General features: G+C 34.9%; 2 protein-coding genes across 2 annotated transcripts; both read left to right on the top strand.

Moving 5' to 3' along the window:
- Positions 1–356: 356 nt before the first annotated feature.
- LOC104001003 (reticulon-like protein B2) lies at positions 357–5,676 on the top strand. The gene is made up of 6 exons (XM_065170577.1): positions 357–496; positions 731–906; positions 2,898–3,078; positions 3,478–3,619; positions 3,707–3,776; positions 5,398–5,676. The coding sequence occupies exons 2-6, from the start codon at positions 744–746 to the stop codon at positions 5,565–5,567; spliced, it is 726 nt and encodes a 241-aa protein (XP_065026649.1). The 5' UTR covers positions 357–496; positions 731–743; the 3' UTR covers positions 5,568–5,676.
- A 1,345-nt stretch (positions 5,677–7,021) lies between these two features.
- Positions 7,022–27,090, top strand: LOC104000511 (uncharacterized; the record flags this gene model as incomplete). Its single annotated transcript, XM_065171475.1, has 19 exons — positions 7,022–7,149; positions 8,968–9,043; positions 9,108–9,250; positions 9,625–9,711; positions 11,587–11,670; positions 14,830–15,037; positions 16,372–16,457; positions 16,548–16,779; positions 16,945–17,065; positions 17,319–17,455; positions 19,397–19,505; positions 21,577–21,619; positions 21,747–21,918; positions 24,594–24,664; positions 24,750–24,843; positions 25,452–25,658; positions 25,740–25,949; positions 26,326–26,688; positions 26,785–27,090. Coding segments are annotated over 19 exons (2,697 nt in total), but the record flags the coding sequence as incomplete, so codon positions are not given.
- Between the last annotated feature and the right edge of the window lie 332 nt (positions 27,091–27,422).

The raw sequence follows: 27,422 nt of genomic DNA, 5'->3' as shown, positions 1-27,422 counted from the left end.
TGTTATTAACTGAGAAAATGATTGCATCTCTTGTGTTTTGATGTCAAGGGATTTGATTTGAAATGGACTTACTCAAATTACCATCTTATCTTTGGCTATCTTAGGAGTATGCTATCGTTCTTTGGGTGTTTTGGTAATTTGGTCTGACCAGTTAATTTCGAACCCGCTTCTCGGCCGTTTCTCGACCCGGGCGGTTAAATCCACTTCGACATCAAATAAATCCGACGGCTTAAGTTCTTCGTCGAGAATCACTAACGTCGAATCTTTAGCATCAGTCGGATCGCAGCGAGCCGAACTTTTGGCAGCCGTCCGATGATCCCGACGGAGACGTATATAAGGAGGGCCTCGGCTCCTCCCCGTCTGCTCTCTGCTTTCCGTTTCGGTTCGTGCGAGAGAGAAGGGAAACCAACGGAAGAAGAAGACAGGCTAAGAATAAGATACGCCATTGCGCGAATCTCAGAACCTAATCCTCTCTTGTAACTCCGATATCCATCCCGTGAGATCGAATTCTTCGCTCTTATTAGATCGATCTATTCTCTCTTTTTTTTTTTTGAATTTTTTTCTTCTTGGATCGATTTTCTTTCGTTCTGAGACCAATATTCTGCTTCTTTAGGCGAGATGTAGTAAACGTTTTCCTTTTGATGTATATCTTTCATGTAATGGTACGATGTTCTCGCAATACGCGTCCAGGTTTTAGTCTGATCGTTATGGGTTGGTGTCTTGGTTGAAGGATTCAAGTGAAGATGTCGGAAGTTGATGGCTCAGAGAGGATCAACGAGAAGATCCACGAATATCGAGGGTCGTCTTCGGATTCTGATGATGAGAAGCCCTTGTTTCATAATTCAAGAAAGAAATGGTTGTTTGGAAGGAAGGAATCGGTACATGCCCTACTCGGTGGAGGAAAATGTATGTTCTGTTTGAAATTTATGGTCTATCTCGATCTCCATTATCATTTCTATTCTGTATGATATTATCGTATTTGGTAAGAGTTTTGAATATTTTACTTGCAAATTCTGGTTGTTTTGAATAGAAAATGTGAAATGGGTGTGCTACGAGGTCATCGTAATTGTGTTTACACTTACATCAGAAACCTATTGGGCTTGATATTTTCTAGTTAATCATGAGCAGACCATGGATTTGATGTCATGGTGAAGAAACGAGAGAAGAATGATGAAGATCAAATTTCATTTGGACAATTTAGTCATGATATGATTGGGTCCTCCCCCCCCATCTTTTTGCTAGTTCTCAGATATCTTCATCATATTTGTTGTGCCTAAGTTTAGAAGACAAGAAGGCAACCAGGATAAATTAGAACTTTCTCTTGAGCTTGCATAATTTTTCCAGGTGTGGGGGAATCAGGTGGCTTTTATGTGGATTAATTGTCTCGAAGAATTTAGGAGTCCCTTCCCTTTATCCTCCATTTTCCTTGCTTCTCCTGCTTATCCTATTTTCTGATTTTTCTATTTCTTTTATGGAAGGACACCAGCAGCAGTTTACTTCTTATTCCATCTAAATATTTTTTTCTTTTTTTCATTTTGGTTGACACTCTTCTAGTTTGATAACCAGAGGACAAGGTAGAGCACATTAGCAAGGAAGGGACTCTTTCAAAAAGAAAGCAATGTCAGTGAAAAATGGACGGATGGATTGAAGGATTGTGGATGAAGAGCTTGAAGTGTTGCTAGGAGCAATAGATTCAGAGAATAGGTATTTACTAAAAGAGTATTCAGGGTAGCGAGATTTCAGCGGGTGATAATATATAGAAGTTGGAGTGGGAGAACCAATTGTCAGTTTGGCAACATCTTGGATGGAATCTATTGATGAAAATTTTTGTATATTTCAGGAATTTAATACACAATTGATATTTAATGAATATATATTTTAGACCATATTATAAATGCAAACCAACTCTGAAGGCAGAAATGTTAATTTCTTGATTGATGGGACTAAAGGATCAGAATTCAAACTATTAGTTTGTTTTAGAGTGTAGGATAGGCAATAGCAGACTGGCCTTTATGCAGCCATCAGAAAGGGCTTTTATTTGGTATTGTATTTATCATGCCTGAGCAACATCCTGGCTTATATTTGGTTAATAATAGCATAGTGTCTATTAATTTTGGAGTCCATGATGTTTTCTTTTTGGATCACTTACGAAGCAGATATTTATCTATGTAATTATGTTATTTGTTTTTGTTGATCAAGTGTGCCTAATGGCTTTACAAAGCAGATATTTATCACGTTACAAAGTTCTTATTTGCTTCCTTAGAAGTTTTTATCAAACATATCACTGGGAAACTTCTTTGTTTATTTTCAACTTGTTGTATGTGGTCTCTAAGTTCTTGTAATAGTTTAAAATTGGTAGTATTACAAAAAGAGATAAATTAAATGAGAAATTGAAATGTGTTTTTTTTTTTTTTATCTATGGAAATCACATGGCCAATCTTAGGTATGCTGTTTGTTCTTATTTACTTCCTATTGCTATAAACAATGCAGCTCTTTAATTCCCTAGTACCTGTTTAATTAGAAACTTCAAGGTTGCTACATTCTGTTTTGTTCTGAATATATTATCAATCTTTATTTCTTTATTTCTTTTTTCTATTGGAGTCATGCACATGCAAATTACTGGTAAAATCTGATGCTGTTGCACTATTTTCTGTCCTATGTATTATTTTTACAGCTTACTGAATTTTGTAACAGACAGTGAAGTCCATTAACATTTCTACAAATGTAAACTTTAGCAAAAATACAAGTACTTCTGTTATGCTGAATAATGTTCTTTTAAGTTCAATGCATATTAATATTTTTGCCTTCACCACCTCCTAGAACCTTTTCATTTCTCTTGAATTTGGTTTAGTAAAAAATGCAAATCTTATTAAATGATAAGTTTGTTGTGATTATAGCTGCTGATATCATACTGTGGAGAAATATGCAACTATCAGGAAGCATATTTGCTGGAGTTACTGTTATCTGGCTTCTCTTTGTCTGGATGGGCTATCACTTGCTCACATTTATTTGCCACTTTCTTATACTTTTGCTGGCAATATCTTTTCTCTGGATCAACGGAGCATCATTTGTCAACAGGTAACCAAACAGTTCTGCTGAAAATTTTGTCATATGACTGGCTTTCTCAGTATGATTGGTTTATATGTGCTTTTTCAGTATCATGTCCTACAGAGATATTTTTGTTCCTGGAGTAGATGATATGCTGATTGTGTTGATAATAGTGAGTTTTTAATGTCACAACCGAGTATGTCCTGCAGATGTCTGTCTGAGAATTAAAGAATTAGCTACATAAGGGTATAGGATATTTGTTAACCTGAAATCTAATTGCTCTAATACTACTCTCTATGAGTTCTCATCATGAATATATATATATATATATATACTTACACAATATGACATACACATTATAAGTTCTTTCAGATATAGGCTTTCTCTGTGCAAACTAAAGCCTATGACGTGAATCTGATTGCTTTACAGGTCTCCACCAAAATTTCCTGAAGTCTTCCTTCCTGAGGACCTATTTCTGAGTATCGCCCAATCTGTAAGATATGAAATTAATGAGGCTTTGGCAACTTTCTACTATGTTGCTTGTGGAAAGGATTTGAAGAAGTTTTTGATGGTAGAATTTTAATGTCTTTCTTTTCATTATGTCCTTCTATTGATGTAGTTTGTGCTCAAGATCTTAACAACTAAGCCAAATATGCAGGTAATTGCAGGCTTGTGGGTTCTTTCTGTAATTGGTAGCTTGTTCAGTTTCTTGACACTCATCTACATTAGTAAGTTTCATTTTCAACTCTTGCTTCCCTTATATAATTAAATGCATATGCTACTTGGATCCTTCAACATGCAAATAGATGGTTTCCACTTCTTTGCATCATTGAACTTTAAAGGTGTCCTGGATCTCTCTCCTTAGTATGTATTATGGAGATGCTGCCATGCAGGGTTCCAAACATGATAGCTTGACTCTTAATTGTTTATCTGCTTTCTCATGTCAGACTTGAGATGTTTATTAACTTATCTTCAAATTGGTTGTCCACTGAGATAGGAGATACACTGACAGTATCATAGGCTTTATGTGTATTTATTCTACGTAGACGTATTAGATAGCACGTAGCATAAGTACTAAGGAAATAAGTGGTCTAAGACGACATAGTCATGAAGTGGATGATGGAACAAATTTATGCAGTGAAGAGGCTGTTTGGTCTGAATTTGTTGACAGTATTGACTACATATATTTTTCTATAGAAAATCATGGGAACAACAGAATGAAACTGATTTAATATTAATAATTAATTTCCAGTGGAAAAAGATGCAATAGTAGATGACAAAGTGATACTAAAGGATGATGAAAAGAGGCCTGAGGCTTGCTTCAATTCATTTCTCAGTGAAGAAACATATAGAAACTCTTATACATATTAGACTCTTAAGAAGGTTTAGGATGGGGAAATGCAGAAGTCATATTAGATGCATCCTTCAGCCTATCTTAAACTCTTCTAGAAGATGACTGAATCCAAAAGGAACAACTATTATGCATCAAACGTGTAATTAGAACCAGCTGACTGAATCAATTAGAATCCAAGTCAAATTTAATACTAATGGAACTTTATGACATGCTTGCTTGTGAAAAATAAGAAACATTAGAACAATATGCAAAGAAGAAAGCTTACTTTTAAAACTATTAGATCTAACCTAGATGATGATCAGAGATTAGTTGGACACTTCAACTATATCGTAATTCAACAAATGAACTTGTAAACAAGATATTTTGGATTTTGTATATTGTTTTATGGTACTTCGGGCCAACATTTAATATATATCACCTTGATTAAAGTCATTTGATCTCAAGATACTGACAAATAGTAAAACATAAACAAGAAGATTAAATGAACGTAAAGATTGAAATGTTGTGTCCTTCCCTCCAGTGAAAGTGGGCTAAGAAAACACAACTGCAGAAGCAAACGACTGTCAAACATTGATGCAAAAATTTATTATTTTCATCTTAAAACATGTTGTCATGTTAACTATGCCTGCTGGAGAGATACATAAAGTCCTCTTTGTTGATTGCTTCAGTGCATGATGCTGTCGGAAATGTGAGATCTGTGGAGGGGAGGGTCAGTACACTTGGGACTTACCTCTACGATCAAAGAGACTATTTCCTGACTTGAACTTTGATTACTTAGGTCATATAGTAATTGCTTTGATGAACATGAATTTTTTTTAATATTTTGGATCCATTACCAAGATGCAACTGCAAACCAATCAGAGTGCATGTTCAATTAGTAAGGTATCGTGGACCTTTTCCTATATATGGTCGTTTTATAACGTCTCATGACTAAGCACGAGTAAGATACAGTTAGGTTTGTCATTGATGGATTCTGATCACATTTTCTATTGCAGGTTTTTTGGTTCTGTATCTTGCACCAGTACTCTACGAGAAATATGAGGATCGTGTTGATATTGTTGTTGAGAAGGCAATCGAAGCAATCAATAAGCAGTATCAAGTGCTTGATGCAAAGTATCTTCAGAAAATTCCACATCGTACCTTTTCTAATAAAAAGCAGCACTGAGAAACTCGTCTCATATATTCCATTATTTGTCTTTTGTTGGGCATCCAAATTACAACATACACAGAGACATAGATGGTCAAAATTTTGATAAATGGATGACCATTCCACATATTGAATTTTATACATCACACTGATCTTACTTGTTGATACCATCTGAAACAGATGTAGCAGTGCAGACTACTTTTTGTAAGACTATATATCTCAATAACTAAATGGATAAAGTATACCAAAAGATTGCAAGCAATTACTACATGTGAAAAGATTTAACATTCATTTTCTTTGTGAATGATAACAGAGGATTGTGCCCCAGAAGTTTCAAGTAGCCTACAGTTTATAAGCTTTTAGCACTGAACAAAAATTTATGACCTTTGTGAGTAGTAGCAGCAGCTATGACTCGCTTTATTCAAGCTTGGTGGGCGATTGCTCTTATTGCCCATTGATTTAGGTGTTAATTGTTTCGTTTCTTGATTGAATTATCATTATCTATATTGTTTCTATTGAGACATTCAGATTGATTAGTGTATTCTTTACACAGTTAATAGATATTTGGTCCAAATCCATGTGTAAGCATCATATATATGATGTAATACTTTTTTTTTATATATAAAATAAATTATTATTATTAATTAAAATAAAAATAATGTGAAAATATTTTGGGTATTTTACTTTTTATCGGGTGTTACCCATATTCATTTTTTACTTGAGGGTACTTTTTTTTTCTATTTCAACGAAAATACTCTCAATCTTTTATTAAAATGATTTGATCACACATGCTATTAATAAAAATAATAATTAACTATCTTAAAAATTTTTAAAAATAAAAATAAAATCACTAATCATCTTAGAATCATTAGGATGTGATTTTAAGATGATTTGTACTGTTTTTCTTTATTTTTTTCTAAAAAATATGATAAGTAATTATCAAAAATAATTTTTTAATAACAACTGTGATCAAATCATTTAAGTAAAAATATAAATATATTTTCGGCCAAATACTTTTGTCATCACGAGTGACACGAAATAGATTAAGAAACACGGACGCCCAAATCTGACAGGCATGACCAACGCTGGTAAATGTGCTTTAAGAACATGGGTATTTTTGGGATTCGTGGGAGAAACTTGGCGGGAAAACCCTCGTATGTTTCCTCGATGATCTCGGGACTAACCTTTGCGGTCTCGGGTCGCTGGCCGACGACGGATTCGCTTCGCCTCCCCGTTTCTCCGACGCACTCGAGATGGAGTCAGTCCTCAAGGCAAGTACGAGACGCCGACTCTCGGGCCTCTCGAAAACCATGTCTAGAAAGATGGGGATGAGCCCTACCTCCAAAACCCTTATAATTAATTACCTCTTGAGAATCCGTGTTTAGTCTACCCCTTATGATCATGCTCCTGTTCGAAGGGAGTGATCGGAATGGTTTTTGTTTTCTTTTTCGCTTTTTGACTGATTTATTTCGGGTTCTTCAATGCAGAGATACTTTGGGTATCTCCAGTTTCGGTCCCACCAGAAGGAGGTCATCGAGAAAATTTTAGATGGAAAAGATTGCTTGGTGGTCATGGCGACTGGAAGTGGGAAATCTTTGTGGTAAGTTAACTTTTTGTTTCTCCTCAAAATTATAACCATGATATTCGTTTGGCAATATAATGCTTCTGAAAATTTATTTTATTTTTATTTCCCAAGGGCGAAACCTTCGAAATAACGAGGGGTTACTTCTCTGAGGAATTTGTTGAATCGGAAAAAAAACATTTTTATTGTTGTAATAGTTTGCTACAGAAATACAATACCAATTAACTAAATAGGGTTCAGGAATTGGAATTTGCGTTTTTGTGGATGAAGCTAAACAGTCCATGAGGTGTCACGCTTTGGGAAGTCTTCTATTTCTTGCAAGGTGGGAAGCCCAGAATTTATTGTTGTTAAATTGACAATTTCTGAAGGACAAGAGTTGCTGGTTGTCAATCACCACTTTCTTAATTTATCTAAAACATCAGGTATTTATCTAAAATTGATTGAGCTAGTGCTTATTTCAAGCTTGTCTGAAAAGTCAAAACTACACTGGATGTCTTTGTCCTAAATCCTGTTCTAGGCTTGATATGTGTCAAAGATAGATGTATGACAGTTATTTTGAGACATGTATACATATGTCCAATCACTTAATCACATATTACATACATACATATACATATATATATACATATATACACATATATATATGTATATATACATATATGTATATATATATATACACATATACATAAATATATATATATATACATATATGTATATATATGTATATATACATATATGTATATGTATATATATATTTATATTTATATATATGTATATATAATCATTGTAAATCTGTAATTAAAATAATGTAGCTCATAAAGCTATTTCCCTCCATCTCCCTGTCTCGTCTTCTCTCTATAAAAGAAATACTGATTATTGCCAAGGTCGGCTTGAATTAATGGCAATGTCTAGTTAAGCCTGGTTGGTCTATTCATATAAATTACATCTAGTAAGTTTGCTAGTACATAGTGAGTTGAGAGGTGTGAGAAAGGTGAACAAGACAGGAAAGGGGAGAGGTAGGCTGACAGGATTGGGACCTGTGATTTCTTCTTTGATGGTTCAATTGTTTACACTTTAAATTGGTTCCTCGCTTTGGGTAATTTGCCCATTATAAAAGTTGGAACTTTTATATTGCTTATCTTTTAAATTATGATTCAACAAACTTGTGTTCACGGAGGATAGAGGATATTGATTTTGATAAAATGAACAGAGAAGGTAAAAATGCTTTAAATTGTTATCGAGATTTGCTTGATACAAAATTGTTCTCAAGTTTCTTGTTCCACCATAGGGACTTTTTAAGTAGTGATGAACCAAGTATGCTTGTCACATATACTTAACTAGTGTCGCATATACTTAACCCTTGCATTGGGTCTTGATTTTCTCTTTTTTTCTTTCTCTTTTTTGTTTAAAGAATGCAAATTTTAAAGTAAGTTCCATATATCTTGCTAGGCGTTATGTTAATTCAAGTTTTAAGCTTATGCTACCAAATTTATAATTCACAATCTATTTTGTAGGCATGATTTTTCTCTTTTAACTTTGCTTGGTTCATTTTACACAAGCCCTTGGACTGAAATCAATGGATCACTAAGGTTTAAGTCTCCAAGAGGCCCTTGAAAGTTGAAACCAATGCTTAAAAACATTGTCTGACAAATAACACTGGATGATGCATCCTTTGCTAGTATAAAAAGTGATTTGTGACCTCCAGAGTCTTTTTTTAATCTTTAACCTGGATACACAAATACTGGTTAGTCTAGTTTATTGTTAATGTTTTGTTAATTTGCTTCTCTACCTGAGGGTGCACTATAATCATTTCAATGTATCTGTTGTTTGTTACAGTTATCAGATTCCTCCGCTGGTCACAAGGAAGACTGCCGTTGTTATAAGCCCTCTTTTATCCTTGATGCAAGACCAGGCATGTGGTAACATTAAGCTTGTCATTTTCATGCTAAAAGTACTAAACCCTTCAGCTTTAACAGGTTATGAGTCTAAAACAGCGGGGTATCAAGGCTGAATATCTTGGAAGTACTCAAACAGACAAAACTGTTCACTCTCATGCTGAAAGTGGTACCTATGATGTTTTGTTCATGACTCCAGAAAAAGCATGTTCACTTACTTCAAGGTTAGGTTCTTTTGATTGCTATGCACTCCTGCATTGTTGTTGCAATTTCATGGAGTGAATGCACTTTTTAGTTACATGTAACGTAATTTTCTCACAAAAAAACTGTTAGCTAGTTCTGGTCCTCGGAGATTCATTTGTAGTCAAATAACCTAAGGTTCATATTAAGTTATTGGGTATTTTTCATGATGACATCTTAAAACTGGATAAAGAGTTGCAATCTTCTTTGTTGTATAAAACATTTTTTTTTTCTTATACCAAATTGTAGACAAGTAGCAAGAAAGTGCATTAGTGTTAGCAAGAGAATCAATGCACACAAATTTATCAGATTAGATTTTTCTATTATTTAAATTATTAAAGTTTGAAATTCACTGCAGATTCTGGGCTAACTTGCTGAATATGGGTGTTTGTTTGTTGGCCGTCGATGAGGCACATTGCATATCAGAGTGGGGTCATGATTTCAGGTTCTCTCTGCTTGTTTTTAATGTCCTCTTAATTTGCAATTAACTAGTTTTGACTATTAGCTAAACAATTGGTGTCCTTAAGTGAACATAGTCTATCAAATGTTTGCAAACATGTACTAATGATGATATAGTCTCTATAACTAACGAATTGATGTTTCATTATTTAGAACTTGGATCTCTTCTGAAGATCACTTCCAATTTGCTATTTTAATTAGATCATCATTTGAAGTCTGTGGTCAGTAATCGGTTGAACTACAGATTTTATGATTGTTATGTATTTGTTAGAATGCAACCGATAACTGACAGATAATACTCGCTTATAGTTGTTTAGTCATTACACTTCCACTTATATAACTTGTTTAGCTTTGTAGTCCAACATATAATACTTGCTTATAGTTATTTAGTTATTACACTTCCAATTATAAAACTTGTTTGGCTTTGTAGTTTAAGGAAATATGGTGGCGTGATTTTTTATATCAACAGGAACCTAGTTCATTGGCATTGTTGTTTTTAAAGCAATATCCTTCTCTATACACCAGAAAAATCTCATTAATGACATTTCCCCTTGAAACTTAAAGGTGAATTGACCAAATTGAGAACTCATTTATCAATACAAATAAGTGGCTCTCTTTTACCTCACCGCTTATTAACCAAGTAGTGCTATATTACGTCTTGTATATGCATGTGACATGGAGGAACTGAAATTGATAATTTATGGCAATGTTTCTTCAGTTCACCTATCTGTCTATTCTGATCATGATCACCTAGAAATTAATCATGCTTATTAATTGGCTATATTAAAGTCATGTTTGGTTGTCTATTAGTAGATATCAAGAGGTGTCATTTGCTGGAAGTGGCTGACTTCAAATCATGTCTGCCTGAACTTGGTTTGAAAGTCAAATCCAACCAAAGTATTTATATCACAATTTTAACTAAGTTTTTGCTCAGGCGACTTAATGGAATTATTCAGAGTGGAGCATACTTTGATTTCATCTGGTTGCTCAAATGCAAGCTATCAGTTGTGTCTGCCAGTCGAGAGTTGGTGATGATAAGTTGACAATTGGTCTTAAGTCATAGTGATTGGCTATGATGACCAACAAGATAATGGGTTTAATTCATTTTTAATATCTTTCATTGTCAGGAAAAAAAAGGTTGATGCAATAATATACAATTTTTCTTTGACAAACAAATAGTAGAACATGAAAGTCTCTGTCTGACAGTGTCTTTTTCAGATAGTGACTCTTTTTGTGAAAAATTTACAGACAATTAAACACCCTTAGTGGTTTTCTAACCAACCTTTTATTTCTTTCAAAAATGCTCATGAATTGACATATTGATGTGTTTTTTTGTACTTAGAGCTTGGGTTTTGTTTTTTTTAAATGGACACTAGCTGTCATAAATGTCTGTTTATTAGGTTGCAGAGCTCTCTATCTAGGTGAATTTCAGTTCTTGCTATGTGTAAAAACCATGATAGAAATAGCCTTTATTTATGTTTCTGTTTGGTATTACATATCATCATCTAAGTGTTTTGTGGTTTCTTTCATGGTCTGCAGTACCGAACTGTACCGCCCGGTACGGGTGGTACGTACCGGTCCAATAGGTTGCCGGTATGCGGACCGTCTGTTACCGGTCAGAGTGCACTGTAGCACTGTAGCAGTGTTTCGACCTGTAGCTACAGTGTTTTGACCTGAGTATACCGCTCGGTATACCGTACCGTACCGGTACCGAGCCCAGGTTGAAACACCGGTACGGTATGGTATTGCGAACCTTGGTTTCTTTCTACCTTGACCTTTTTTAAGTCATTGAACTTCATTAGAGTGTAAAAGAGATGTATCAAATTTTTTTATGCCAGTTCCACACTAATTTATAATGCAGGAAGGAGTACAAGCAGTTGAATATGTTACGAGGCGTTCTATCTGGTGTTCCTTTTGTTGCTTTAACTGCCACAGCTACTGAGAAGTAAGCATAATAATCCTACATGCACTTTTGGAACTGGAATATCTTTTTCTTTCAAGTATTGGTTTTTTTTAGAGGTAAAGCATTATTTTTATAGTCAGGCAGGGTCTAGATTCATTTTTTGTTTGGTTATCATGCTTTTAGAAATTATTTTGTTTTCTAAATATGCATCACAAATCCCGTTTTTGACTCTAAAACCAACACTTGTCACGTATGTTTTGGTCTTTCTTTCGACCCTGTCACAGAAGTTTTGGCATTTTTTGATACATCCTGGTCGAGTTTCAGCAACCATATCCAGGAGAAGAAAACCAAATTGAATAATTGAACATCATTTCAAAAAGAATAAGCATGCTTTAGATGGTGTTGATGATGTTTCTTAATTTTGTCTTAATACACAGAAAAAATGAAAATAACCGAGTTGCAACTGTTAATTGCTTTCACTTTGGAGTCATCTCAGAAAATACATGTTCTAAATCATGTACTTGATTTTTCTGTTATGTAAATTATGATAATTAGTGAGACACATACACAAAATTTGTTTTCATACTGAAGATATTGTTGACAAATTGTTTGTCATCATAATAAAAATTCAACTTACCATGGGACTCTTGCCAAATGTTGGAATGACCAAAATTTTTGAACTTGATGCAGACCCAAGGTGTCACCAAAATAATTGTGACAAACTTTCTTTCCATAATCAATTGTAAGTTGTTGCTTATTTCTTTTCATATCAATTTCAAAGTGGTAAAGTATTCTATATTTACGTAATCTCTTACCAATAGACCAAATTGACGAAAAAAAGATCAAGTAAAATTCTAAAAGATGATATCTGACACCAAGATTTGATGTACCTTCTGAAATGGTATGTAACATATTGTATACATGACTCCGAGTCTTTGACATCCGATCGGTACACGGACCAACCCGTTCCAGGTAGTATGTTGAAATATGGCCTGGTATTGGTATGGGGTATATGTTGGTTGATATGGTTGAATCTTGTCCTTTATCGGTCGATAAGGCCTAGTACCGGTCAGAATTTAATCGGTAACAAACCAAATCGAGTCTCGTTTGACCCCAACGATCAAATTGACCATTGAGGCCTCTTTGTGCTTTAAATCCCTCTTCCTCCCTCCTCACTCACTTGTATTCACTCTCTCATTTTCACTCTTTAATTCTTTTCACACTTGCATTTGTGATTTAAGTTCCTAATCAGGTAATTCACTTCGACGAAGGTCCATGGGATAAAGTTGTTCCTTGACATCCGAAAAGATAAATTCAATTTTTTCTCCTTGTACCCTAAAATTTCTATCCATTTGTGACTTAGATACACGTTATTCTGATCTAAATATAATTTACATACCAATAAATTAGGACAAAAATTTTAAAAAATGATTCTTTATTTTTTTGATCATTTTCAGGCCTTTTTCCTGAAAACCGGTACTGTCCGGTACCTATCATGACATGGCAGTCGTTGGCCTTTTTCCTGAAAACCAGTCTGCCCGGGACCGATACCTCTGGTCTGCATGACATGGCAGTCGTTGCCTGAAACTGTTCAGTTTCATTCTTGTGAAATTAAAAAACGAAGAATTTCAAATTCTATTAGAACTCCTGAAACTTGCATAATCATATACATCAGACCTTTTTGGGTTGTAACAGGTAGAAATTGAGCTAAATTATGAAATTTGAATATAATGATTTTCAGTCTAGAGTTGGTCCAAAAGTATCCATTGGGTTTAATGGTGAAATATCAGACTGTGTATAGAGATCCTTGCTAGACTTATAGTTTATAATTAGTAGTTGGAACCAGGGTTTGCCGTATCGAGCCGTACCGCCCGGTACGGGTGGTACGTACCGGTCCGACAAGTTGTCGGTACGCGGACCGCCCTGTACTGGTCCGCACTGTAGCAGCGCTACAGTAATACTGTAGCGCCTCGGTACACCCGTACCGTACCGTACCGAGCACGAGTCGAAATGCCGGTACGGTACGGTACGGCGAACCTTGGTTGGAACTACAAATTGAATTATTTTCTAAGATGATTTTTGTTAAGGGACACTTAATTGAGAGGAATGATGCTTTCACTGCTTACCACTTGAATTGAAGTCATATGTTATTTTGCAGTCTCTTGAGCTATATAGTTTCTTCTACTGTAGCACAACATAAGACTCAACATGATTGCCTTGTTAATATTATATACACGAGAATGTTTACATCTGTGCTTGTTTATACTTGTACTGGATACTGGATAGACATGTCTCTAGGGACTTGATGGTTGAAATGCCGGTTATTTTGTTGACTTGGTAAACTTTAATTTCCATCTCTAATATTTTTGTTTAAGCTATACATGTTTAAGCAACAATTCTTTCAAAATATCTTTTTGCTCATTAGTGTCTTCTAGGCTTATCTAATTCATCCTTTATGTATAAGGACTAGCTGCTCTTTCCTGTACTTTACATTAATATATGACAACTGTTGGCAACAAACTATCTATTCCACTTCTTCCCAAGGAAAAAAAGTATTAGTGTACAATGACAACAAGCTGCAAGTCCCAATCTCTTGTGGCATTGGTTTACTCAGGAAAGTTACTTTTGGCAGAACTAGCAAGGCTATTATGTAGAATAGAACCTATTTAGAATATTCAGAACAATTAATATATTTTGTAAACTTCGTTGCATATGCTGCTGTGCAACAGTTTCTATATTCTCTGTAGATTTTAGAAAATGAACAACAACGTTTAGTTTGATAATGCCACTAGGAAAATGTATGGACTTATGGTACTTATTCAAGGATGACCTCATCTCATGCTTTAGTTCATATGAGGTTATCAAATTTCTGATGATTTATGGGAAAAAATGGTCTAATTTCTTCTACAAAAATTATGTTTATTGCATGTCCTTTGGTCCTTTTCAAACACACTAATATGATAAATTGTTTTATGGTTTTGTGTTACTAAACAGTTTGAAGATGAAACACAGACACCAATAGGCCATGGGATTGTATTTTCTTGATGTATGCTAATGTTAAGGAACAATCCTAAATGGCTTTAGTTGTCAGTGAATGATCGTCATATATTAGTTAACTTCCTTGGTTCTTCTGATTGTTTCTTTCTTTCTTTTGTCTTCATGAGTGTTCTATTACCTTGAACTTATAATCAAATTTTGTAGGGTTCGCAATGACATAATCTGCTCCTTGAACATGAATGAGACATTCATTGCTGTTGGATCATTTGATCGGCAAAACCTATTTTATGGTGTTAAATCCTTCAATCGGTCTCTGTCCTTTGTGGATGAGCTTGTACAAGAAGTCTCAAAATACATCAATAGTGCTGGCTCAACGATCATATATTGTACAACTGTTAAAGATACTGAACAGGTCTTTTTCTTCTGCCTTCTGTTCATGCCCTTGTCTAAATGTAAGATGACCCTGAAAAGGGTAAATCTTGTGCTCTGGATGCTTTTACATCTGATGAACCTTGATATTCATCATGCTGAAATTGCCATAATTATTGTCAATTTAGTTGTAAAAGCTTAGATAGTACTAAGATGACTAGTGATGTTACATGGGTATTTCTTCTTTGTCATAGTTTAAAATATGATCCATTATGTATAAGTATGATTTTGACTTGCTAATGTTTGCGGTCCTATAGTATGAAAGATTATCAATGTGCTCTAAATGCTACTTTGGTTAATATCATAATTGGCTTTTTTATCAGCTGGGCATGTTTGTTTATCTTTGTTGAGTTGTCTGTGTGCTTAGGAGTTAGGACAGCTCTTTATTCCTGTTTTAGCGTTTAGTTTGTCACTGGTAAGACACGTGAAATCATGGTTATGTTCTCTTAAGATTTTAGTTTTTAAGCAATGATCTTCTTTTCTTCTGTTGATAATGTAATAGTGGTCATGATGCTACCAATAAGTCCTGTCTGAATATAAATTTGAGCAGCAGGTTCTCTTTTTTTCCTATTTTACTATGCTTTGATTTTAAATAATCCATTGATTAATCCGTGAATATATACTCTATCAGCCTGATATCATTGTCCTTGTTTGAATGCTATGACATAGTAAGTGGTAACATGTGATTCTACTCATGATATCAAGTGGGTAGTTCTTTGTCATGTCACTAGGATTCTTGCTAATTTTTTAATTTGATAACTTTTATGGTTGAACACATATCCTGTTACCACTTTGCATTGAACATCCACCTCATTCGGCACCTTGCTGACTCTCAAGAAATTTCATATGACCAGTTGACCTCTGGATAATGAATTACGGCTGATTGATCCACCTTGAGCATGTAGGTGGTTTTAGAATTTGCTATATATTTCATTTGTTCTTTTCATCCTTGCTTGTGTTTGCTACTCATACCTGCAGAAAAAAAAAAGTTGTGGAATCCTGTCTATCCTAATGGAGTTATACCTACAATATCTTAATTTCCTTCTGTATTTTATTCCCTTGTAATTTTTTTCTTTTGCTTTTGTTTGCCACTGGTATTTTTATGCCTTTGATAAGTAAGCTCTACTTAAATATGGCAAACTGATATTCTTTTGATGCAAAAGGTGTTCTTGATCCATCTGAAAATGTTGTTGCATCATATCTTCATAGCTTCAAGTCTTTAATTGTTTGACGTACTATATGCAATGACATTTACCAAATTTTGGTTTGTCTTCGAGTTTGAGGTGATTATGCTATAATTATTTCTTTATATTCCAGATCTATGAATCACTACAGAATGCTGGAATAAAGGCTGGTATTTATCATGGCCAAATGGGCAGTAGTGACCGGGAGAAGACACATAGGTTTTGTTCAAAAAAACTTTATCTTAGTTTAGGTTTTTAGTGAATAAACATTATTGCAAGCAAGCATTAAATTGTCAGTCCTATTTGCAGATCTTTCATTAAAGATGAGCTTCAAATACTGGTTGCTACTATTGCTTTTGGCATGGGTATTGACAAACCAAATGTAAGGTGCATAATACATTATGGCTGCCCTAAGAGTCTGGAATCATACTATCAAGAAAGTGGGAGGTGTGGCAGAGATGGGTTGCCCTCAGTATGCTGGTTATACTATTCAAGAAGTGATTTCACAAAAGCTGATTTCTATTGTGCTGAAGCACATTCTGTATGTATTTCATCCATTTAGAAAATGACTATTTATACTGTAAAATATAAATGTTATTGACTATAAATTGTCTCACTCTTGTTGTTTATAAGAAGAATAATGTTTTTTTTGAACAATCCAATTTCAACATTTTCCATGTTTGAAGTATTTGTTTTCAATTATTAGGAAAGCCAAAGAAAGGCAATTATGGAGTCCTTAAGGGCAGCAGAAAAGTATTGCTTTCTGGCTACTTGCCGCAGGAAGTTTTTGTTGCAGTACTTTGGTGAAACAAATAATGATGACTGTGGTATGTACCTTTCTGCACCTTTTTTCATCATATAAAAAATTTGGTCTTATCTATATATGAACTGCAATATCCTTATTTGAATACTACATTGAAATAAGACATGTTCCAGATTCAGTTTGGTGCAATCTAAGTCATTTCTTTAAGTTCTCTGTATGCTTATAGTTGATTTTGTTTGTGCCAGTGGTTGTTCACATATGATATGCCTGTGGCTTTTGCCAAAAATTTTGATAATATCTATAAATTTGAACACCAGGAAACTGTGATAACTGCACCCATGCTAGAAGGCAAAGAGACCTGTCAAGAGAATGCTTCTTGTTGCTATCTTGCATAAGATCTTGTGGCGGTCGATGGGGCATTAATATGCCTATTGACATTCTTCGTGGATCTCGGGTACATATTTGCCAGGATTTTATTTCCTAGTTACAATTAGCTGATGTTTCCTTTCATATTTTTTGCCTACCTGTTATGGGACCTGTCTATCATCTTACAATATTTTGGTTGCTTTCCTTGATTTTTAAAGGCTATCTTGTACTGTGGTCTTTTTTGCACAGATGATATGCACAGAGAAATTAATTATAGAAACACAGACATCTATATTCTACGTCCACATTATCTATAAACATTGTCATGGTTTATCACTGATGTTGATTTGACTTTGAAAGGTCAAGAAACATGACATAAGGTGCCTTTTGCCTTGTGGTTATGCTAACAAGTGATTTCAAGGCATGTTTAAATATCTCAATGAACAATTCTCTTTCTTTTCCAAAGATCAGCATGTTTGTGTAGAATGAAATGGTCTCTGTTTTGGTAGCAGCATAATGCTGCCGGCTATATTGTACTATACTATTTCTGTGATATGGACAGGATTGCGCCAAAAGGTAGCTTTATGCTAGTTTGATGGTCTACGGAGGTATGTGTTTATCAAGTCAAAACAGATTTGTATATGTTGGCATAGTTTTATGGCTGACACATGGGTATAGGCTTGTGAACTTTTATTGTATCTTTCTAACGTGGACTGATCTAGTTACCTGTGTTCTCTCTATGTGGAAATAGATTAACATTTATGGTTAAATCCTTAGAAATGTATGAAATTTTAAACACTGCCATAAAGTTTGCACTTCGCAATTTGCACATTTTGGGCTATACAATTGTAAAATTATAAAAATTTGTATTGGCCTTCTAAAGTATCAAGAATTACCTATTTGGTACATGATTCTCAGACATCCTACTCCACACCCTTTCACTTGATTGCTGAGTCTTCATACTTCTATCTTATGTTATTTTATCTCCTGCAATGTTTGCATATTTCTCTTCTTTTTTTTTAGCATATTTCTCTTATTCTTGGTATAATCACTAGACTTTTATAAACCACGAACTTTGTTGTCACTTTTATTGTTACATGAAAAATTTAATTGTTATCTGATGATATTGTTATGACTTATGACTGAGTAGAGATCAAATAGAATTGTTTCTAAACTTGAATTATGTTGATAAACCCAAGAGTCTAGATGTTTTAAATTAAGTAGGTTTAATACTAAATATATGAGATGTATTTTAGTAGAAATAAGAGATGAACTAAAGATATAGTTAGGATGATGAACAAGAACAGTAAGTAAAACTTTTAAGTATCTTGGATTTTTTGTTTGGGACAGACCGATGAAGTTATTGTTCATAGAGTATAAGCTGGATGATAAAAATGGACAGAGTTATCAAGAGTATTATTTGATAATTGGTAGCCCTTTGGATTAAATGAAAATTTTGATTTGGCTAGTCATGTTTTATAGATTTGTATATTGGGCATTTAAGAAATGATATGTATAAAAAGTTTGTATAACCAAGATGAGAATGTTGAGGCGAGTGTGTAGAGTTACTAGCTCTGACGGAGCATAAAGTGATAGAGAATCATCTAAGATGGCATCAATATGTTGTAGTCTTGTAGATACAATGATTAAATGATATAAAACAATTAGTATTAGTGTTGCAAGGAGGTAAAGGAAAATGGCAAGGATACTTTATTAAAAGCTAAATGTTTGAATTTTTTATTTAATCAAATATATTGATTGTATAGAGCTCAATGACATAAAATAATTCATATAGCTAGCCCCAAATAGTTAAGACTTCAGACATTATGGGTTGTTACAAAAACTTTTTTGTGCAAGTTTTTGTGACTGCATAGTGTATTCTGTAATTTTGTCTCATGATGTTTTTATTTTTCATTTTTATTCTATTGTTAAATATTTTTTGATGGGTTGGTCAATTGTAATTATTAGATGCACAATCTTCCATCGTGTTTTATTAACAATCTTGCCTTCTCTGCATTATGATTTCCAGTCAAAGAAGATTGTTGGTAACAATTTTGACACTCTTCCGCTGCATGGGCTTGGGAAAGATTATTCCTCAACTTGGTGGAAGGCTCTTGCTGCTCAACTTATAGCTAATGGTATTATTAGTTGGACCTCAGTAATATTTCTTTATTTCTTTGCCTAGAAATGTGATGTCCTTTATCTTCTCTTAATTTCTTGATATTGTTCTAGTCATTTGGCAATCAAGTAAATGAATGTTCTTGATTAGGAAGTTCTTATTTCTTGGTTTTTATGTTACCATGAGCATGTCTATTGATCTTTGTCAGTTGATGTTTGATAATATTTTTCTTTTCTTAGGCATGCTTAGTAGCATCATTACACCTTCAATGATCAGATTTAAAAATTAGTAATTTTGATCCTCAATATATTGAGGCTTGGATGATTTTGACTCGACTCAAAATATTTAATCAACATGTCCTATTTTATAGTTATTTCATGTTGGCAGTTGCTATTTTGATTTTTTTTGTTTTTTTTCTTGCAAAGGATAAGTGGATGCATGCATGTGATTACAAACTGTGAGTCTGGTCGTTAGTGAAGACCATTTTACAATCAAGTAAATCAAGTAAATTTGCATCTAACCTTGCCCAGATACTTGGGAGAAAAGATTTTGTTTTTGGTTTACTTAATATATGTTGCTTGACTACCAAACAATATAATGTAACGCAGAATATTTTATGCATGGACATTGTAATTGCATCCTTTTCAAATTTACAAATGTTATATTAATTATGAGCAGAGTTCTAAGTAGTCCAGGGGGTCTGATATGTATTCTTTGTGTAATGGATGGAGAGCAGCAACTATGAACGTAAACACCTTTGTAGCATCCACTGCAGAGTTTGTCAGTCTTGATAAAGGATAATGTTCAGAAGCAAGGGCGAACAACACACTAGGTTGGGTGTGAAATGAAGCAAATTTTGATGAGTAGGTATGATCATAAGTTACCGAGTCTGATTATCTTGGTCACTGAGAAGGGCCTTCTTAAGTAGAAATGGAAGGCATTACGCAATTTGAGATTGGATTTTTAACATTTTTTGCATGAACAACAGGAAAAAAGCAAGTTGATGTCATGATAACATTAGACAATAAAGTCAATCTGAAGGAGGACTCTCTTTAAGGCGCCCCCTTGAAGATGCATGAGAAGTTGAGTAGTAGAAAGTTGTGGAACTATGTTGTTTGATTACAAATTTTTCACAGCTGATGTCAATGCACCAAGAAAGTGTTTTTAGCGATAGCAACAGAAGTAGTAGGGAGTTTCAAACAGCATAATTAGAATCGATGAATGGTCTGATATATTATGCAATAAACCCGAAGATTGCATTGGTTCAAAAAATGACATGATTGTTCATAGAAAGGTTGTAGAAGTGGTTGATCTTGAAGTGGAGCTGCTGCATAGCAGTTTTATTGTACATAGAATCAGAGATCATCGTTTCACCCATACCAGTATGAAACGGATGGTACTTACCAGTTCGAGAGTGAACCAGTATGCGGACCGTCCGAAATGGGGGCGATCCACACCAACTTATTAAGAAAATTAATTAATATTTTTTCTGTACCCCCGAATGTCAGCCCTCCACATGTTTCACCTCCCGTTGCCACTCGTCACCATCATCACCCATTACTAGTCGTGCACCGCCAACAGTTTCACATCCTTCTCCTCTTCGTCCTTTTTCTCTTCCTCCACTACTGTCTCTCCTTCCTCTTCCTCTCTCGTCTTCTTCCACTATCCCCTCTTCTTTCTTTCTCTTCCTCCTCTTATTCCTTCCTCCTTCCCCTTCTTCCTCTGAGTCATTGGTATGTATTGGTTGACCATGTCACCGGTCCAGTTGGGTCATTGATATGGGTTTGGTACCCGGAACGATGATCCTTGCGTAGAATATAGATTTTTATTTGGACCTGATTGGATAAATCAGTTAAAATATCTACTCATTGATAAAGTAATTCAATTTTATTTGGACCTGATTTTTTTTTTTTACTTTGATAAAGTGTTTTGTTTACCTGTCCTTGTTACATGCCCCTGAGCCTTGAAAATAGTTGAACATTGGATTTGATTATATATGAGAGAATTCAGTTGGTAGTTCGTTATGTCAACATCATCATTATGTAGGGAAGATCTATTAAGGTTCACCTAATTGCTGGTATCTTGTGCAGGTTATCTGAAGGAGAATCTTGTTGATGTCTACAGAACTGTAAGGTATTTTCTTGTATGCTATTTCCAGTGTTCGCTTGGTATTTTCTTGTATGCTATTTAACTGCTTTAATCGGATATATTGGATTCATGTGAGGGTCATAGTACTAAATGTTTTGATTCAATTTTGCAGCATTAGCCCTCTGGGTTTGCAGTTTCTCTCATCTGCAAGTACATTTCATCATAGACCACTAGTTTTAGCATTAACAAGTGAGATGGCTGATGAGGAAGAGCATGGAAGTCAGAAGAATAAATTGGGAGATCTTCAAAATCCAGCTGTTCTAGCATGTGAAGGGCTCTCTGAGGTCTTTTCTCCATCCTTTCAACTTTATGCCTTTGTACATAGTTTAAGCTTTTTTTTGGGCTTCCTTGTCTTAGTAAACAGAGAAACTATTCCTAAAAGTTTAAGGAAGTTAGACAAATGCTCTTGATTCTATGCTCCTATGCTTGTAAAATCACAGTTTGCCATCCAGCTGTATCAAGTGTTGTTTGTTTGATTCTTTACGGTAAGGCCTCTGATCTCTGGCAGATTGCATTTTTGAGTTGTGTTTGACCAAAAAAACTTGTCTGTTATTAGTAGTAATAGATGAATTAATATTGCTCTTGTTGACTATACAGTTTAAGTTCTCAAATTGTAGTACTTCTGGTTTCCATTCAGGTTTAATGAGCTTCATGGCTTATGCTTTGATTGAACCATTATATTCTCTTTCTGGTTCTATATACGCCTTTGCCTTGGTTCACCTGCCACCTCAATTTCTAGCATGTTATAGTCAATTGCTGAACTAATTGCTTTATTCTTTCTGAGGATCCTCATTCTCATGGCAGGGTAGTCTCTTGCTTGAATTAAACAATGCCTAACAATGGTGTACCAAGTTCTTGTAGGGAAATGCTGAGTTACTAATAACATAACATAGTTACTAGTTTTCTGTTTTGCAGTTAGCACAGACAACAGGAATCTTAATTTAGCAATATAATTCTTTAATGTTAGCCAGTAAAGGTTCTGCTCAAATTATCCCTAGGCTTAAGATGTCTAGGCTTGAACTTGTGACATTCCTTAAAGCTGCAAAAATTGATGGCACTTTGTCAGGGCTTTTATGAAGTGACCTTGTGGTAATGTTCCTCTATTACATGCTTGTGTAGTCTTTGGTTAACCATATATTATATCAGGGATTCTAGGCATGCCTTGACCGGGAAATCAAATATTCACCAACCTTAGTCGAGTTTTATGTCTTTTTTTTTTGTCTTTATTATCGATAATAAAGTTATTTAGACCATGAAGTTTTTGTGTCTGATTTTTCCATCCCACTCCTCCCTGATTTTCCCATCTATGAGAACTGTTTCTTTGGCCTTTTATGTCTCTTTGTGTTTTTTTTGTTATATCTTGTTTTATTCAAGATTTTATTTCTTCTGCAGTTGTCCTGTCAAAGAATTTGCAGCAATATAAATAGAAAATTTTGTAACCTTTCCAAATGCTAGTATTTAATTTTCAATTAGCTTGATTTAGTCATGCAAAGAAGCCATTGGCTTTCAAATTGTTGACTTGTATAGTTGTTGATATCCCTGATAATCTTATAGTAAATTATTTCACCTTTTGCTATTCTCCAGAGACCTTTGTGGTGATGGCCACACTGATGACTCTTCTTTAGTGTATTTATGAATATTCTGAGCTAAATGAGGTCTAAATGAAAGAGACTTGGGCTAATGTCAGACCGGTTCTAGGATTTAAATTTTCTTTTAGAACAAATAGACGCCCTAGATGTTCTTAAATGATTTTGAAAAAAAAATCTGAGAGATTTAATAGGGTATGTGGGTGAGGGAGAGAGGGAGTGTGAGGAGTAAAGAAAGGAAAAAAAGTGAGGGAAAGGGTTTAAAGCTGCCAAAGAGATCCCAGTGGATCCCTTTGGCTAGGGTCACTCCCAAGGTATACTCACCACCTGGTGCAAATCCATTATCGGGCCGATACCAGATGATGAGGTCATTTTGTGGGGTTTACCTATACCAGACCTGAACCATCCGGTCTGGCTTGGTCCGCATCTTGACAGCCAACTGAAACTTAACAGTACCAGTCTGGTTAGTTTTGCAAACCATGAGCAGAACACCTATGCAGGGAGACTTATGGAACCTGTCCATCTTATTTTTATTTCATTGGATGTAGTATTTGAGAGGTATATAGGGAGATTGTGGTGGCTGCTTGCCGACTGTGAAATTCCGTGTCATTGAAACCTAATAGTGGATGTGAGGTTATGGCTCAGAAATTCACCGTGGTCAGAAATTTGCTTAATATGTTAACTTCAAGCAGAAACACAAGAATTAAGATTCTGCAATTTTTTGTTGGCATAAACAAGCAGTTTTAAAGTTTAATATTAGTTCCAAAAAGAAGCTTAGCATCATAGCTTTCCTGGCTTATCCTTTTATTATTTCTAGTGCTACAAAATCTTTTTCAGGAGTTTGCGCATGCAATATATATTAAACTGTACTTATTGATCCAACTCTGGATCTTTTATGGAAGTGTTATAAATGTTTATATGCTTATGTTATGGGCACATGAAATTCTTATTTTCCCAAGAATTGGAATTGCGGACTAGCAGCCACCCTTTTCGTCAAGAATGCTCATCTTCAGCAACCATTTTGTTGGCTAAGCTTTGGTTCTGATCTCTTCTGCTTTACAAGTTGTTATAAGATGGTTCTGTTCCAAGAAATAAGTTCTTATTTCTTTTCAATAGTAATCATTAATTTAATGGTGTATTAAATTAATTTGCTGTGTATTAATGAGTTTCTTATAATTAGCTTACTTTATGTCCTGTGCTATAAATTGACTAAGGGTTATGCTGAAGCAATATCCTGAATTTCTCTTGCGATACTTATTTCTTCTTTCATATATATGTCCAATAGTACACTAACATTTCAATGTCTAATTTCGTATTCTCCTCATTACGGATATAGCTGTCTGGAAATGTTAAGATTATGACTCTTTCCTCAGGCTGAGTCAAAACTGTTCTTTATGCTTTTGGATATCAGATTGGATCTTGCAAACCGTTATGGAACTGCTCCGTAAGTTATCCAGTTGATGATTATTGTAGTTTTACTTGTGTGATGTTACGGAAAGTTACTATAACATTTTCATCCTATACCATAGATATGCCGTATGCGGTGACGAAACAATCAAAAGGTTGGCAAAAATGAGGCCATGTAACAGAGCAAGGTTGGCAAATATTGATGGTATAAACCAGGTATTCCAATACCATCTGGAGTATTATTTGCTATTTATAAGACTTGATTCTTGTGATCTTGTACCAATCTTTAGAATCTCCTTCTAGCTTTTGCAATAAGAAAGTAGACATCCGCATTGTTTTGTTCTACACAGTTTGCAACAGTCAGCAACATGTTGCAATCTATGCATCTAACTATTGGAAATTTGATTTTCTTCTAGTATTTGGAAAAGCTCTGTTTGTTGCTTATGATGAGTGTGACAAGTGTGCACATGAGCAAAGGAACCCTAGATATTGGAAGCCTAGAAGCATGAACCCAACATGTGATGCAATATATCTCACCTGCTTCATGACATCTTCCTTTATTTTCATTAAATTTTAATGGATTAAACTGACATGAAGATGTGCATAAATGGAACAGTAAAATGTGATATTAGATTATATTGACAAACTTCTAGGTATAACGGACATTGCCTCAGCACAATCAGCACAGCCAACAAGACATAGTATGCTTCTTACTGTGCCATATATATGCAGATATATATTTTGTGACATAATAAGAGTAGCTTATTGTTCTTGATAGTATGCTATTTCTCTGAGGTGCCTAAACCTAGATTTCCTTTCTGTAGCATTTTGTAACCAGGTATGGTGATGAATTTCTTACTAGCATCAGTAAATTTTCACAAGAACTGAACCTCCAAACAGATTATGAGGGAACTGCTCAAACTGCTACAATTAGAAAAGTAGGTGCAAACATAGAGAAAAGGGCAACTCCGGCCAAATTGGAAGCATGGAGATTGTGGCAGCATGATGGGCTTTCATTTCAGAAAATTGCTGTGAGTATATTTCTAGTGTTTAACAATCTTAAATATGTGTCCTTAATGAGCATAACTAACTTTGGTGTTTATATATTTCAGGAAATACCTCGAAACTCAGGTCCCATCAAAGAGCAGACAGTCATTTCGTATGTCCTCGATGCAGCAAGGGAGGGCTGTGAGCTTAATTGGTCTAGGTTTTGCAAGGAAACAGGACTAACTCTTGAGATTGTCTCACAAATTCATTGTGCCATCACAAGCATTGGATCAAGATGTAAATTAAAGCCAATCAAGGAGGAATTACCTGAAAGTGTAAGGATTTTATCTTTGAGAACTGAATTATACAGGTTTCTTCTTGGTTTTTGATAATAAGAGAACTGTGTTGATGAGCATAAGCCATTTTCAAGTCATCAGTTCCAAATTAAGCAGACTAATTTTTTACTTCAAATTTGATGATGATTTTTCTTGATAAAGTTGCATGTATTTTTCATTTTATCCTGATCAATGTCTTTCTCTTTAATACCCATTTAAAAGCCTTTCCAAGCCCTTTATACCCATTTAAAAGCAAACAGATATTTGGATTTATTGGTTGTTCAGAAAGTGATCTTGATAGTATTAAAATGTCAATTGCTATCTTTTGTTCTCGACTTTCTAAAGAGATTTAGTGGCCTGCTCATTATGCATGCAGGTGAGTTACGACAACATCAAGACCTGCCTGACAATGGACGAACTTGGTTTGTCAGCAGAAGAAATTATAGGTTGCAACTCCGTGTATGAAGCTCCCAACAAGATAATGGAATCGCCATTGCACTGCCCTCTTAAAAATGTCATTAGAAATAGAGCAGCCTCTAGTACTATTGCATCAGAGTCCGCTCCAACTTCTCCGTATCATTGTGAAACTCATTTGAAGCAGTCAAGGAGTGATGATGCCCTCGACCTAGAATCTTCTGCAAGAAAGTTGCCGAAAATTTGTGAGAACACACAGCATTGTACTGGTGATTTGGTGGCTACAGAGAATGCTGTCCTAGAGTGGGTCAGGGACCATGACGGGGTTAGTCTGTCCAAGTCTTCTCCAAATTCAAAGTGAAACTTATTTAGATGTTTGAAAATAATTCTGTACTGATATAAGATTCCACATTTTTTGCAGGTTTCTCTACTGGATATTGTAGAACACTTCAAAGGATCGAAGGAGGAATCTGTGCTTGACCTATTGAACCACCTCGAAGGCGAATTTGTAATATTCAAGAGAAATGATTTGTACAAAGTTATGTGAATCATAAAATTTTGTATTTTCTTAGTAGTAATTGGAGTTTTGAGAGACCATCTGATGATGCTTTGTGCATGTAGCAAGATGGATATGAAAGGGATATATATATATGCTCTGTATGTAGACGAAGTAACTGATCTTGTGATTGTCGAGTTACTGCAAATCAAGATTTCTCTGGCTTCCCAAGGTCTGCAACAAGTAATTTTATCATTATGCACGCTGCAAAAGGTGCTGAATGAGTTCTGACAACTCAGACTGGTTTAGATTGATGTTACACTGAATGGGATCATCAGTTTAAAAGCTCCTGGATGATTTGAAAGTTACTCAGTTTAGATTGGTTGACAATCTCTCATCCGTGTTTTAATGAATATGGGGAGACGTCTCTGTTGAAAGAGGACAAATGCATCAAAAGGTTCTTCTGCAGTCTCGAGTCGGAAACTCGTTACGTCGTTCTCTCTCTCTCTCTCTCTCTTTCTCTCTCTCTCTCTCTCTCTCTCTCTCTCACACACACACACAGG

The sequence above is a fragment of the Musa acuminata genome, chromosome BXJ3-10 (assembly GCF_036884655.1).
Source record: "Musa acuminata AAA Group cultivar baxijiao chromosome BXJ3-10, Cavendish_Baxijiao_AAA, whole genome shotgun sequence".
NCBI classification, from domain to species: Eukaryota; Viridiplantae; Streptophyta; class Magnoliopsida; order Zingiberales; family Musaceae; genus Musa; species Musa acuminata.
This window is presented reverse-complemented; position numbering and strand designations above follow the sequence as displayed.